Source organism: Erpetoichthys calabaricus, chromosome 1, assembly GCF_900747795.2.
Source record: "Erpetoichthys calabaricus chromosome 1, fErpCal1.3, whole genome shotgun sequence".
NCBI classification, from domain to species: domain Eukaryota; kingdom Metazoa; phylum Chordata; class Cladistia; order Polypteriformes; family Polypteridae; genus Erpetoichthys; species Erpetoichthys calabaricus.
The window spans coordinates 132,097,036-132,113,336 of NC_041394.2; the positions used below are offsets into that span (position 1 = coordinate 132,097,036).

At 39.5% G+C, this 16,301-nt stretch overlaps 1 protein-coding gene across 1 annotated transcript in view; it reads left to right on the forward strand.

Annotated features, from left to right (window-relative positions):
• LOC127527088 (uncharacterized) overlaps window positions 1–5,637 on the forward strand; it is a 46,474-nt gene extending 40,837 nt beyond the window's left edge. The window contains exon 7 of the mRNA XM_051924722.1: window positions 5,540–5,637. Coding sequence (XP_051780682.1) covers window positions 5,540–5,637 — 98 coding nt within the window. The remainder of the gene's footprint in view (window positions 1–5,539) is intronic.
• Window positions 5,638–16,301: the final 10,664 nt, after the last annotated feature.

A 16,301-nucleotide genomic window follows, 5' to 3' on the forward strand; every position in this document is an offset into this window, starting at 1 on the left:
ATTTCAGCCTTCTACCTACACGGGAAGTTGGAGAATTAGTGATGAATGAGTCAGTCAAACAGGTTCCAGTTATGACCATTACGTGTAGAATTTCGAAATAAAACCTGCCTAACTTTTGTAAGTAAGCTGTAAGGAATGAGCCTGCCAAATTTCAGACTTCTACCTACACGGGAAGTTGGAGAATTAGTGATGAGTGAGTCAGTCAAACAGGTTCCAGTTATGACCATTACGCGTAGAATTTCGAAATAAAACCTGCCTAACTTTTGTAAGTAAGCTGTAAGGAATGAGCCTGCCAAATTTCAGACTTCTACCTACACGGGAAGTTGGAGAATTAGTGATGAGTGAGTCAGTCAGTCAGTGAGGGCTTTGCCTTTTATTAGTATAGATAAACAAGGCCTGTTAATCCGTCGGCCAGTTAATGCGAGGCCAGTTAAGAGGGATTGTACTGTATATATATATATATATATATATATATATATATATATATATATATATATATATATATATATATATATATATATGGTTGCAATAGTTTACTGTCAAATAACCATTATTGCAACCAATATTGCAACCATTCTATGATCTGCTTATTGCAACCATTCTATGATCTGCTCTTCACAAACTGAGGGCACCGTGGCGGATGTTAGCAGATTGCTGGCCAACCACAAAGCGTTACCTGGTAGGTAACCACCCACACTAACAGATTGTGACACAGACTTCGAATGCCGTGAATATATATATATATATATATATATATATATACACTAGGGGGCTCTGCCTCCTGCTCGCTTCTCTCACCAACCCCCGGGTTTGGTTAACTGGATATACACTTTAAACAGATTGTTATTTTCATGGGAATTGTTACATGTGCATTATTTTCACTTTTACTTTAATACTTCAGTAAAAACAATATTTGGAATTAACTTTTCTTTAAGATTGCATTGAATTTTGATTCCGTGCTTGGATTAACATCGTGACAATGCAACGTATAACTGTCCTTGGGTGAATATTGTTTCTTTGTCTTTAATAATAAACCAACTTTTTGGAATATTTATCCCTGTGATTTGTTAATTGTCATAGCAAAAGCTAACGGGAAAATGTAAATGTTTTAATACGGATGGCATATCAAGATCTCCTTCCTTTCTTTACATTTTAGAATTGTTTGACCAATTTTTAATACAACTAATCTTGTCCCATTGCATAGTCCATCATTCATACATAAATTACCCAATTACATTACGATACATCCTTCTTTCAACAGTAATTCAGCCGGTGTAAGACCGGATAGTGTTAACACTTGTAGATATTCTATGGGAAATTGTAAATTGAAGTTTTTATCTTCCGGCACTATCACCACCAACTGCTTCAGCATAGTTTATTGATACACATTTAATCAATTTGCTGTGTAACTGATCGACAATTTTTGCATTAATTTGTTTGACTTCATCGTTTTTCATTGCTAGGATTGCCCGTGTACTCATTTCTTCTGTTGATAAACCTTCGAGATAAAATTTTAAAATAAGATTTTTACATAATAAGTCTTCTTTTATTGGGAGATTTTGAATTTTAAAGTTGCCAATGTTTAGTAGCCAGTTTGTGAAATCATCTGAATCTTGATTTTCTCGCATATTTTTTTGTTATTTAAATTGTTGGAACAAAGACCATAAAGGCCCACTCTTTAGGCATGTATCGTAAATCTGCCTTTGGCCTCCTTTCTTGACTACTGATAGAACTTGTCGAAAGTCACCTCCCAATATAAAGGTTTTACCTGCAAACGGTTGTTCGGATCCAAAAACGTCCCGAAACATTTTGTCAATTATATTTAATACTGTTTGTGGGATCATTGACGCTTCATCCCAAACAAATATTTTGTTCTGTTGCATTTCTTGTTTTGTGTTCTTTTTCCATTTCAATGTAACATTTTTGTCCGTGATATTTAAAGGTAAGTTAAAAGTTTTGTGAAACATTTTGGAAGAAGAACTGCCGTTATACCTGTTCACACTATCGATGCAATGTTTTTGCATAAGTGTTTGCAATAATGGACTAAACATTTATACAAAAATGTTTTACTTGTTCCGCCCGGTCCATGCATGAAGAATAATCACTGTCGAATTTCACCGAGAAGACATTTTTGAATTGTGTCGAAAATTGCTCTTTGATCATCGTTTAACTGTGAGTAAATTTTCCAATATAATTTTCTATGGTTTTCCACAGTTTAATCTTCGTCTGCTGTTATCTCTTTCTTTACCTCTGATTCATCAATTTTTTCTGGAAGTCCAAATTGCTGCATCGTTAAATCTTCTGCTTCTAACAATTCTTTGATGATCGAAAGGGCCATTTGTTCATTAGACTTTTTGGATAATGGTCCTTTCAACACTTCCCATAATTGTAAAGCATCAATTTCACCCATCATAATTAAGAACATGAATAAGTGTCGTAATTTGTCAGCGATCATTGCAGAAGAGACATCAGACATAATTTCGAACATATAGTTGTCCGATTTACATAATCCAGCAGCTCATGCTGCTTCTTGAAAAGTACCATACATAGTTCCGTCTATAGTTAGAACATCTTTATACAAAGTTGCTCCTTTCAAGTCACGTAAAAACAACTTTAAATGAAACCATTCGATATCTTTTGGTGATACAATATTTAATCGAGCAACACTTTTGCAATTAATTTTTCTTGGATGCCACACTCCTTTTTGTTTCTTCCATGTGTAATGTTGCTTTTGCATTTATGTTGGTTTTATTAAGTTCAAAATAAGCCAATAATTTTGTACTTCTAGTTTTCGCTACCTCTAAAGCTTCTGCTTCTTCGCCTTCTTTAAATTGGATCATATTCTGACCTGGTAAATGAATAGGTAATAATTCAACAGAATGACTTCGAGCGTACATTGCCATTTCCATTAAATGCCACCCGCTTTCCATTGCACTAACATACCGAGTATCTAAATATGCTTGAACTTCGTCCTGAGACTGTTCATTGGATATCGTGCTCTTTACGAATGTACTTGTAGATGTATTTAATACTCATAACCGATGCACATTACTCAACAAGCAGGGCATTACTTGAAAGAATCTCATGGCAAAAGTCTCTGTCTTGTTGGACTTGCTTCCAAAATGTCTCTTCAAAAAGTCTCGTCACGTCACAGGATTATTTTATATAACAGAGAGATATATTTTGGTGACACTTTCATAAAAAGGCGAAAACTTGTAATGCTCATGGTACTATATGTAATCCTTAGGACTTGATGGGGTTGCACTCATACATTGGGGTGTTAAAACCAGCTACACTCAAACAGGAATCAATTTTAGACCATTCAGTCCTACTATGTAATATGCATGAGCCCACTGATCAGTCCTGAAGGGTAATTTTAAATGAATAACATTGGTCCTGAAGGGTATTCTCCACAAGAATTCTCTCTGTTTTTCTTTGGATCTACTTATACAAGGGCATTTACTTGTTTTGTTAAATCTGACCTATCATTTACTCATAGAGCTCATCAGGCTGTTTTTGTGAGCTGTCTTTTTCCTGCAATTAGTAAGCAATGAAAAGCAATAAGAGAGAGTGCATATCTGCATGTGTATAAAATTATATAAGTAAACAGTTCCATCTAGCAGGAAAACATGGAAATGTGGAATGTTTCTAGTGGGATAGGTACGGTGAATTCCACGGTATAAATAGGTAAAAGAAACTGAAGACAAAATGTGAAACTTGGTGAAATTCGTTTTAAAATGTTAATAGCATACTGGTAAGTTTTCTTTTATGTACTCCTCAACTTATCAGTGCATTTAAAAGGTCCCTTAAATAGTTTTTGGTCACATTTGACAATTACATATTATGTTCCAATCTAATTTTATTAAATTCACAATCTTCACAAGTTAAAAAAAATACTGAAGTGCAAATTTAGTTATTTAACAACTGACACTGTATAAGATCATCATGTTACAAATACAGTACAACTAGTATGAAACACAAAACCATGCATGCACATTCATTTATAGGTATATACTGTATAATAACTATAACAACTTATTTAGGGCATCAGAAATTCAGAAATAGAGACCTCAGATAAAAGTCCAATGGCACAAATGACAGTTCCAACAGAATATGACAAAGTTCTGAAAATTGCTTTGTTGTTTGCTTTGCATAAATATTGATGATTAAATTATAAAGCTGCACTTTGGCAGAAAACAACTTACTAATATAATAAAGAGTAAAGGCCAAGAAATGGCAACTTATCATGAATAAACAATAATACACCAAGCCAGTTATTTAAGTGATCTTTTTAACATCTTTATTAAATATGAAAATGTAGTAAATGTAATCTAATGTGTTAGCACTCCTGTCTTACAGCTTTATGAACCTGGGCTCGATTTATTTTTGTGCACTTTACGTATGTAATTTTCATGCTACTTTTATATCCTTCTCGGTTTTCACCAGGTACTATGGTTTCCTTCCATATTCACAACATGTGTACAATACAAATGAAGGGCTATATTCTGGCTTTCACCTTAGTTTGGATGCTTCAGTTAGATTTACATTACTCATTATTAAGTAGTTGACCCATGCTAGCTTCTAACAGCTTGCTTGTTTAGAACTTTTCTTAATTTCTTCTACTCACATAGATTCTTCTTACTGGTACCTTGTCCAGATGTTGTTAGATAAGCAGGTTAAAATGATGTATGGATAGATCTATATGGTTATGATAGCTGCTTAATTTCAAATAAATTAATTAACTAATTTTTCCTTCAGACACACCTATTTCAACAGTATGGGGGTCATATAAAGTTACTACCTGGCATGGCAGTATTTGGCACTAAGTAAATATCATACCAGAGCAGGCTTCCAGTTACTCATGAAGGTACAAGTAGTGATTGTCAATTAGTTAACTCTGCATATCTTTGAGGATATACAAGAAAGCAGACATCCTTGAAAAAGTAAAAAAAAAAGACACATGGAGACAGAGACAAATTGCAAACTCAAAACCAAATGTGTCAACCAGATCAAGATTCATCATCCATCCATATTCAAACCCACTTATCCCGAATAGGGTCGCGGAGAAGCTGGAGCATATCCCAGAAAGCACTAGGCGCAACTCAGGAACAATCTCTAGAGAGGGTACCAGTCCATCACAGGATGAGTGCATACATACACACACACACACACACACGCACACGCACAATGAGCAATTTAGCAATGCTAATTCACCTAATCTGCATGTATTTGGGGCGTGGGAGTACCTGGAGGAAACCCACACAGACAGAGGGGGAATATGCAAACTCCACACAGTGAGCACCTGGAACACAAACCCTGATCTTCTTGTTGTTAAACAGCAGTGCTACTTCCTGCGACACCATGCCATCCCCAGGCCAAGATGTGTACCTCAAACTATAGATCTATGAGAAGGAGTCCTAACAACTGCACAAATATGTCCCTTCACTCTTGTTTATTTTCTATTTAATATTTAATTAGAAGTAAATATAATTTTGGTAATACTGTATTTTAAAAATGTGTGTTTTCTCACTTTCTTCAGGTTTAGATAGTGCCTTAATAACCATGGGCTTGATTATTGGATTATTTTTCATATCTATGGGCACTCTTCATCTATACGCATTTTATAATCAGCAGTAAGTTTTCTTTTCATTTCAAATAAAATAATTTTAGAACAAGCACCTACTGACTTTTAAGAAATAAGGAATATGTTAATATTTGACTATGTACTGTAAGATGTGAAGCTTTTTCTGAAGTTTATAAATTAAATGTGATTTTACTAGCACAATGGGACATTTGTTTCCAAAATGTTGGTTTAGTGCAGTATACATTTATTTATCATTCTTCCTTTCTTTAGCTATAGAAAAGTATATAAAAAGGTATACTTTTTTTTTTCCAGAAAAAAATGAAATGGACAGACACAGGTAAGCTAATTAATCCAAATGTTTGTTTTTCAATTGCAGAGAAGGCTATATAGGTCTGCAAAATTGATATAGTAGTGTAATATGTCTATAGTTTTTTCTTTTATTTACATTACATGAAGACAATAAATATATAATTATATTAATTTCATCACTTCATATTTAAATACAAAATTAAAAGAAATTTAATTTTAAATGAACAAATCTATTCATATATACAATATTGTTCAAAATGAATTTACCCAGGGCGGCACGGTGGCGCAGTGGGTAGCAGTTGGAGAGATCTGGGGACCCTGGGTTCAATTCCCGGGTCCTCCCTGCGTGGAGTTTGCATGTTCTCCCGTGTCTGCGTGGGTTTCCTCGGGCGCTCCGGTTTCCTCCCACATTCCAAAGACATGCAGGTTAGGTGGATTGGCAGATTCTAAATTGGCCCTAGTGTGTGCTTGGTGTGTGGGTGTGTTTTGTGTGTGTCCTGTGGTGGGTTGGCACCCTGCCCCAGGATTGTTTCCTGCCTTGTGCCCTGTGTTGGCTGGGATTAGCTCCAGCAGACCCCCGTGACCCCTGTGTTCGGATTCAGCGGGTTGGACAATGGATGGATGGATGAATTTACCATGAAAATGCTTAGTCAATCTAGTATAGTTTTTTTGATTGACTTACATATAACTTCTCCAGTATTTGTCACTTCTTAGTGTTTTTGTCTGGTGGCCCATCAATTGTACACCTTTTCTAGTGTGTCCTATGAATCATTCAGCAGTAGCCCACTGACAGCCCAACGTCACTGGTACCTTCTTCTTCTATGTCCAGAAAAACCTGATGGAATCTTTCACCCCTGTTCTTCACTTACTGCTCCAAAATTTTAGAGAAAAATTCAAAGTAATAATCCAAAACATAAACTTTAAGGACTCATTTCGTAACACAATTCTTAAAACTTAACCAATACAATTTGGATCTTTACTGTTGCCCTAAAAACTTACTTCTTTGAATGATGCCCAACACCTTTTGTTCCCAGGCTATGCATTTGTTTTTTTAATATCAGGTAGAGCAAAAATACCCCCTTTCAATTTTGCCTAAAACAAACTGAAAATTTTTCACAACAAATACATCAAACAAGCTTTATTTTTTTGATAGGGCTTTGATGAAAACTGCTTGATTAAACCAAGCTTTATATGAAAGAGTGGCAAGCAGCACTTTATCTGGATCAACCAACCTATGACTGATGATATTTTTGGCATCACAGCTTGTAGCATTTTTGTAGCTGGCCAGTCCTTCTGAATCCAATGTAAATTCTTGACCTCTGCTGTCCCACTCATAGAGAAAATATAGGAATAGTATATGCCGTGACTACTGACCCCTCAAAGGTACACAGAACAAGACTTTGCATATGGCCCAATGTAGTTAATAACTTAAAAATAAAAAAAAACCTTTGGTTAAAATATAAATATTAATATTAAAAATACTAAATTCATTCTGTCATTACAAAATATTAATATTTAATTTATTATAGTTTGAAAAGGATATAACAATATATAATTAACAGTTAAAAAATATGGTTTGTGAAAAAAATTCCATGGTGGAGTAAAATGGTTTTCATTTTTGAATTTAGGCACCCAAAAAATAAACAAAAATTACATTACATAAAAGAATTTTTCAAATGTATATCTGTGTTACACTTGACAAAGATCAGCAGGATAGCATTTTTATCTAAGAACTTGAGAAAGACATGAAAGCAACAAACAGAGAGCATAAACTTATGGTACACAGACATGAAACAGAAAAAAAAAACAAAAAAGACATTTGAAATATAAAATCTGTTATACAAGAGGTAACACAATGTGAAAAATATAGTCTGGTGTCAGATTTAAAAGATATGATGAAGACTTGTAAAATTACATGTTATATAAAAATACTGCACAGCACACCAACTAGTGAACATAAGAAGGACTGGAAAAGTGAATGCCCTGATATATTCCATTATAACATTAATGATGATGATGATGATGATAAGATTAATGCCCTACCAATTTGCAGTATAAGGAATATATTGTATGCATTTTGAGACGTCAAATTTAACACAATGCTGTGTTTTATATCAGTAGTTTGTCGTAGCTCATTTTGCAGTTAGAACAACAAAATGGTGGTGCTCATGACAAATTAAAATGGCATTTTGGTAAATAAATTTTAAATTTAATTCAATAATTAAACATTAAAAACTGATTCTAGAATTACCCAGTGGAAACACAACTGAGCCATTTTCCTAAGGTGTGGGCTCAGAACAAATTCACATTTACTTTGGTAGGAAAATGGGGAGCACAAACATCACAATCAAGAAACCAAGAACTTTTCTCAAATATTTGCCATTGTACAAGATAATGAACAAGACTGTCCCATAATTCAGGACCAAGAATAGCTTGAAAATCATATACTAAATTCCTGTTGACTTTTACTGGAGGGGCCTTTGCATAGGAAATTCTAACAAAAAGCTTGAGACAAAAGACATGAAAAATTGAATGAATCTTTAAAGTGTTTGGGGAGCTACCTGATATATGAGAAACATGCACATTCTTCTTCAAAATAGTATATGGACCAGTGAAGGATGAAACCGTAAGGCCAATATTTCTCATTGAGAGACACATTTTCTGTCCAATTTTTAAATCTACAGCAAGTTTGCGATTACATTCTGTAAACTACTTGTCAGAGACTCAAGTTGTCAACAGGTTGTCTAATCCAGGGGTCCCCAATCCCGGTCCGCGGCCGGCTACCGAGCCGCAGCCGTCTGACAACCGGGCCGCAAGAGAACTGCTGGCAATGGAGACTCACTCAGACTTTTCAGAACGCTTGGCGGGCGGGGCTTTGGAGCGGCGCAGAGAAAGGAGAGACCGAGGTGAGAGAGTATTACAACAAAGTATTTTTATGGTCCCGACAGTTTCCCCATATGACACGAGTCTATAGAAATCGGGGGCTGTACACACGAAGTACATTCAGCAGATGCTTTTCATTACAACAAAGTGACCTTGAAAATGCTTGAACGAATCATCCACAGAGCAGTGAGATCTGTGGTCACAGCTCACTTGTGCAATTTGCACAACATTCCCCAAACAGAAACATTTGTAAAAAAATCTCTTTCTTCCGAACTTTTCCTCGGTAATGTTTTTTTTTTGTCGTTTGTTTTTGTTTTTCAGTGGTTTTCAGTGATACCTTTTGCTTATTGCTTGTCAACATTTGAAAAACATCCATTGGAATTTTAACTTCATTGTCACCCTCTGATAGAAACGGTAGACACGAAAAAAAGATAGCAGTGTTAATGTTTGTGATGTGCAATCTGTTGGAATGGCAAATGCAAAGCATCACTGTATGTCTTTGTTATATGCAAAAAAAAGAAGAAAAATCTTGGGTTTGAAAACGTATGCGAACTGCTTAATAACTTAATAATAATAGAAATGTTATGTAAATTGTGTATAAAACTGACCCCGCCCTAACCCCCCCCCACCCCCACCCCCCAACCGGTCCGTGGAAAAGTTTGCATGTAATAAAGTGGTCGTTGTTGTCAAAAAGGTTGGGGACCACTGCTCCAAGCCAAACACCACTTGCTTTTAATGCTTTGTAAATAGTCAGGAAGACTTGGCTCCAAAAAGGAGTTTATTTAATTTTGAAATGGTCCTTAAAACCATGAAGACTTTCAATGGGTGACATCCTAGTGGCAGTAGTTAAAAGCACTTTTTTGGAAAGCTTAGTAAAGGGAAGCAAATCCGATCAATCAGATTGAGAAGATTTGACAGTGCATCTAAGAACTTTTTGTAAATCCTGACTGACTTACTTGGTCTGACCATTGCTTTTTGGATGATTATTCAGATGTTAAATTGTTTGATTGGTCTTGAGGTAAATTAGGTTTTTATGTTCAATACAGATATTGATTGGATGCACTGTACCCTCAAGCCAGTGTTGCCACTTTAACCAGAAACAACTTTATGGCAAACAGTTCCTTATTTCCCTGTAGATAATTTTTTTTTCTAGTTGTTTAGTTTCCTTGGAAAGAATTCAGAAAGTTGGAGTTTTATTGGTAATCTGTGAATTGTTCAGGCTCAAATAATTCAAACTCTGATACTGAAGCAATCAGCTCTGATTTTAGATTAAATGTTTGCTTATGTTTGACAAAAGCCCCTTCAACCTCTTAATTCTACTGAAACCCTTGACAAACTTAAGTGTGAGGGGCCATATTGGAGCTATCATTGAGATGATTTTTTTTTCATTTTGATAAACCATTTTTTAATAGTTTGCAAAACCTATATATCATAGGGACTTGTTTCCATGAACTTTGAGTCCTTTAGTCAATAAGAGTCTTAATCTTAGTGTAGTCTTAGTTTGACCTGGACTGAAGACCTTTTCCTGGAAATACCTGTACAGTAACACAAGAACAAAACCCAGATCCTGTAAAACTGACATTAAATATTGGCATATAAATGATATGCCTTACGTTAATAACCTCCTGTACATTTAAGACGAGAGTTGTAAAAGTCAGATGAGAAAATGAAAATATCAATACAAATAGTCTATGAATGTCTCTAAAAGTATCATTAATAAATCACTTGAAAATCTCTTGTGTATTTACCAAGTCAAATGCCATCCCTAAATATACAGTGGCTTGGGTTGGTGCTAAAAGCAGTTTTCCATGTGCTAAATGCTCTTATATAAATTAAGGTTTAGGGGATTCATAAAGTATGTTTAGTAAAAGATTGTTGAACCAATTACAGTGGAACCTCAGATCATGACCGTAATTCATTCCAAAACTCTGGTCGTAACCCGATTTGGTCGTGACCCGAAGTAATTTCCTGCATAGGATTGTATGTAAATACAATTAATACCGTTTCCAGACGTGCGAACTGTATGTAAATATATTTTTTTTAAAGATTTTTTAAGCACAAATATAGTTAATTATACATAGAATACACAAGCATAATAGTAAACTAAATATAAAACATTGAATAACAGCTGAGAAAACCTTGAACAACAGAGAAAACTACATTGCAAGAGTTTGCGCTACGAACCGCTCGCTAAAACACTTTTATTTAAGGAGTTTTAAGCACAGCGAAAAAAAAATGAACATTTTGAAAAATCCGTAATTTAAATAAACAACAAGAAAAGTAACATTTCAACAATGCACGACTACGAGCCGATCACTGTAAACAGAAGTGAAGTGGAGGTTAAAAATCCCAATAGAAAAAAGTCCTTCATTAAATACAATGAGGTTAAAGCAATGCTCGAAATCAGTTTCTTTTTAAAACAAGCCCCGGTGCATTCTTTAACTGCCTTCTCAGCCTTATGCGGCCAGCCCTCTCTCTCGCGTGTGTGTGTGTCTCACGCGCGCGTGTGTGTGTCTCTCTTGCGCGCACGATGCGTGTGTCTCTCTCTTTTTGTGCATGCATGTGCATCTGTCTCTCTCTCGCGCGCCTGTGCATGTATGTCTGTCTCTCTCTCGCATGTGTGTGTGTCTGTCTCTCTTGCACGTGTGTCTGTCTGTCTGCCTCTCTATCTGTCTGTCTGTCTGTCTGTCTGTCTGTCTGTTTCTCTCATGCGCTGTCACTCTCTCTCTCACGCTGTCTCTCTCTCACTCGCTCGCGCTCTCTCTCTCTCTCTCTCTCTTGCTCGCTGCACAGGGAATGCACAGGGAGAGACTGAACATGTGCGGAAATCATCGGCATGCACAAACTGGGAAACTGGCTTGTTTGTATACCGAGTGTGTGTTCGTGAACAGAAGCAAAAGTTTGGCGAACTTTTTGGTCGTAACCCGATTTGTATGTGTTCAGAGACGTTCCGTGAACCGAGGTTCCACTGTACTTGTGTAAACAAAGGGCTCTCTTGGCGCCCGACCTGACACAGATGGGACACACGTAAAATAAAACACAAATTTATTTTCTTCAGCTTTAGGGCACATCTTCCCCGTGTTCCCCAGCTACAGCACAGTCCCAAAAACACCAACACAATACAAAAGAAATATCCTCCACTCCTCCCAGGCAGCTTTGTCCTTCTCTTCCCGACTCTGGTGCCTTGATTAGTGGCTGCAGGCTTCTTTTATAGCCCACCCAGAAGTGCTCCAGGTGGTAAATTAGCCTAATTAGGCTGCACTTCCAGGTGTGGCTGCGTTACAGCCCACAAGGGCTCAGGAAGCCATACAGCTCCCCCTGGCGGTGGCCACGGAGCCCAACAGGGATGAGCTCCAGTGTAACATAATTGTGGCCCCGATGCAACTCAGGGGGGCTGCCATCAAGTGATCCAGGGGACATAATGTGCATCCCATGACTGCTCCCCCGGATCCAGTGCCAAAGGGGCGTCCTGGCCGGGCATGGGTCCCGGCCATCCACGAGGCAGCTGATGATTCATGCACCTGATAAATTATGCATACAATCAAGTAAAGTGGATAATTGTTAACTATAATTTTGTTAAACTGAGGATAGTACATACACACTCATAAGCAGCCATCTTACTTTTCAATAAAAACACCCAACATCAATTGGGCTACTAGAAAACCTAAAAAACGCTTTGGCCTGATTTTCATGGTTGGGGACAAAGTATATACTTTACCTTTTAGCAAGGAGATCCTGGGAGAAGGTTTATTGGACAATCATTTTGTTGTTAGGGTGGCAAAGAATGAGTCTAATTTTTACTAAAAACAATCTGGAGTTCTTGATACTGGATGGGTTAAGAATCAGAAATCAAACTAGCCTGGATTAGTGCAGCAACATCTTTTAAAACGATGGGCCTTGCAGTAGACTCCCCAGAAGAATAGCTCTTTGGCATTCTAATTTAATATGGGATGGTGTTTGGAAACCGTAACAATCATCCATCCATCCATTATCCACTACTTATCCGAGGTCGGGTCATGGGGGCAGCAGCCTAAGCAGGGAAGGCCCAGACCTTCCTCTCCCCGGCCACCTCCTCTGGGAGGACCCCGAGGCGTTCCCAGGCCAGCCGGGAGATATAATCCATACAGCGTGTCCTGGGTTTGTCCTGTGGCCTTCTCCCAGTGGGACATGCCCAGAACACCCACCCCATGCCCTGGGAGGGCATCCAGGGGACATCCTTACCAGATGCCCGAACCACCTCAACTGACTCCTCTCAATGCGGAGGAGTATCAACTCTACTCCAAGTCTCTCCTGGATAACTGAACTCCAGGGGACATCCTTACCAGATGCCCGAACCACCTCAACTGACTCCTCTCAATGGCGGAGGAGTATCACTCTACTCCAAGTCTCTCCTGGATAACTGAACTCCTCACCCTATCTCTAAGGGAAAGTCCAGCCACCCTGCGGAGAAAACTCATTTCGGGTCGCTTGTATCCGTGATCTTGCTCTTTCAGTCACTAACCAAAGCTCGTGGCCATAGGTGAGGGTAGGAACGTAGATCGACTGGTAAATCGACAGCCTCGCCTTTTGGCTCAGCTCTCTCTTCACCACGATGGACCGTTGCAGAGCCTGCATTACTGCGGATGCCGCACCGATCCGTCTGGGCGACCTCCCGCTCCATTCTTCCCTCACTCGTGAACAAGACCCGAGATACTTGAACTCCTCCAGTTGAGGCAGTAATGTGGGTTGCAACCTGGAGAGAGCATTACACCCTTTTTTCGGCTGAGAACTATGGCCTTCGGATTTAGAGGTGTTGACTCTCATACCCGCCGCTTCACACTCGGGCTGTGAACTTCTCCTGTGAGAGCTGGAGGTCACTATCCGATGAAGCCAACAGGACCACGTCATCCGCTAAATAGCAGAGATGAGATTCTGAGGTCACCGAACCATACCCCCTCCGCTCCTTGGGCTGCACCTAGAAATTCTGTCCATAAAACTTATGAACAGAATCGGTGACAAAGGGCAGCCCTGGCAGAGTCCAACCTCAACAGGAAACGAGTTTGACTTATTACCGGCAATGCAGACCAAGCTCCTGTTCCTTCTGTACAGGGACTGAATGGCTCGTAACAACGAGCCTTGTACCCATACTCTCGGAGCACACCCCACAGGATGCTTCGAGGGACACGGTCGAATGCATTCTCCAAATCCACAAAACAAATGTGGAATGGTTGGGCAAACTCCCATGCCCCCTCCAGGGATCCTGGCCAGGGGTGTAGAGCTGGTCCAGTGGTTTCCACGGACTGACGGAATCCGCATTGTTCCTCTTGAATCCAAGATTCGACCATTGACTGAACTCTCTTCTCCAGCACCCCTGAATAGACCTCACCCGGGGAGGCTGAGGAGTGTGATCCCCCTATAGTTGGAGGCACATCCTCCGGTCACCCTTCTTAAAAAGGGGGACCACCACCCCGGTTTTACCAATCCAGAGGCACTGCCCCCCGATGTCCATGCGATGTTGCAGAGACATGTCAACCAGAACAGCCCCACAACATCCAGAGCCTTGAGGAACCCAGGGTGAACCTTATCCACCCCAGGTGCCCTGCCACCTCGGAGCTTTTAACTACCTCAGCGACCTCGGTCCCTGATATGGACGCCCAACCCCCGGAGTCCTCCAGCTCTGCCTCCTCTAAGGAAGACATGCTGGTGGGATTGAGAAGATCCTTGAAGTATTCCTTCCACTGGTCAAATAACGTCTGCAGTTGAAGTCAGCAGGGCCCCATCTCCACTGTACACCGCTTTCCCCTCCTGAGGTGCTTGACGGTTTGCCAGAACCTTTTTGGTGCCGACCAAAAGTCGTTTTCCCATGGCTTCCCCAAACTCCTCCCATTCCCGGATTTTTGTCTCTAACAATCACGTGTGGTGTAATACAAGGAATACCAGTAAATGGGATTCATCCCTGATGAAGAATTCTACTGTGCACATGAAGAGGAGGTACAGTGGAACCTCGGTTCATGAACGCCATTGGGTACAACGTACAACTCGGTTTACGACCAAAAAGTTTGCCAACCTTTGCCCTCGGTTCATGACCACGACACTTGGTATAGCGAACAAGCAAGATTCCCTTTTGGGTTTGTGCGCGCTGATGATTTCTGCACGTGTTGCATTGTTCTCGGTCAGATGTGAACTGCTGCAATGTAAGAGAGAGAGAAAGCAGGCAGGCTCGTGTGCTGATGAGAGAGAGAGAGAGAGAGGGAGCAGGCAGGCTCGTGTGCTGATGAGAGAGAGAGAGAGAGCAGGGCAGCTTGTGTGCTGATGAGAGAGAGAGAGAGAGAGGAGGCAGGCTCGTGTGCTGATGAGAGAGAGAGAGAGAGAGAGAGCAGGCAGGCTCGTGTGCTGATGAGAGAGAGAGAGAGAGAGAGCAGGCAGGCTCGTGTGCTGATGAGAGAGAGAGAGAGAGAGTGAGAGAGAGGAGGCATGCTCGTGTGCTGATGAGAGAGAGAGAGAGAGAGAGAGAGAGCAGGCAGGCTCGTGTGCTGATGAGAGAGAGAGAGAGAGAGAGAGCAGGCAAGCGTGTGTGCTGATGAGAGAGAGAGAAAGAGAGAGAGAGAGCAGGCAGGCTCGCGTGCTGGAGAGAGAGAGAGAGAGCGTGTGCAGCTGAGAGCGAGCCTGTACGTGCAACTGAGCAGGGAGCCTGGGTGTTTGTCAGTGTTATTCAATGTTTTTACATTAGTTTACTATTACACTGTGCATTCTATGGTGTAATTAACTATATTTGTGCTTAAAAATATTTTTAAAAATATATTTACATACAGTTCGTACGGTCTGGAATGGATTAATTGTATTTACATACAATCCTATGGGGGAAATTGCTCCGGTTCACGACCAATTCGGTTTACGACCAGAGGTTAGGAACGAATTATGGTCGTGAACCGAGGTTCCACTGTATAATGTATTCAGTAAACCCTTTTGTAATGGGGTCCCCATTGATTGTAAGAAAAAAACGATATTTTGGTAGACGTGAACAATCAAAATTTTCAGCTGCTCTAGAATCTACCCAAATAGAGAGAGACAATTTAATTTCCCTTAAGTCTATGGCAGGTTACTACCAGGCATCCTGACTCTTGATAAAAACCAGAACTGTTTTACCCGATGTACATACAGTAGATGTTTGAAGAGTTTTTGGAAACTGTTAGGGTTAGCCAAAGGCTAATTTTGAAATCCATATATTTGAATGCCACCATGTTTTATACTACTGGTATCATGATGTCACATAACATGTGCCTTGAGTGATGTGAACAATGATTGCTATAGCAAGTATAAGCAAAATGATGACACCCATGAGAATTCAAAGTGACATTGCAGTAATGAAGAATTAATAATAATTAATTAAACTTTAGAACATTACTTCACTGCGGTGGGTTGGGCACCCTGCCCGGGATTGATTCCTGCCTTGTGCCCTATGTTGGCTGGGATTGGCTCCAGCAGACCTCCGTGACCCTGTGTTCGGATTCAGCGGGTTGGAAAATGGATGGATGGACATTACTTC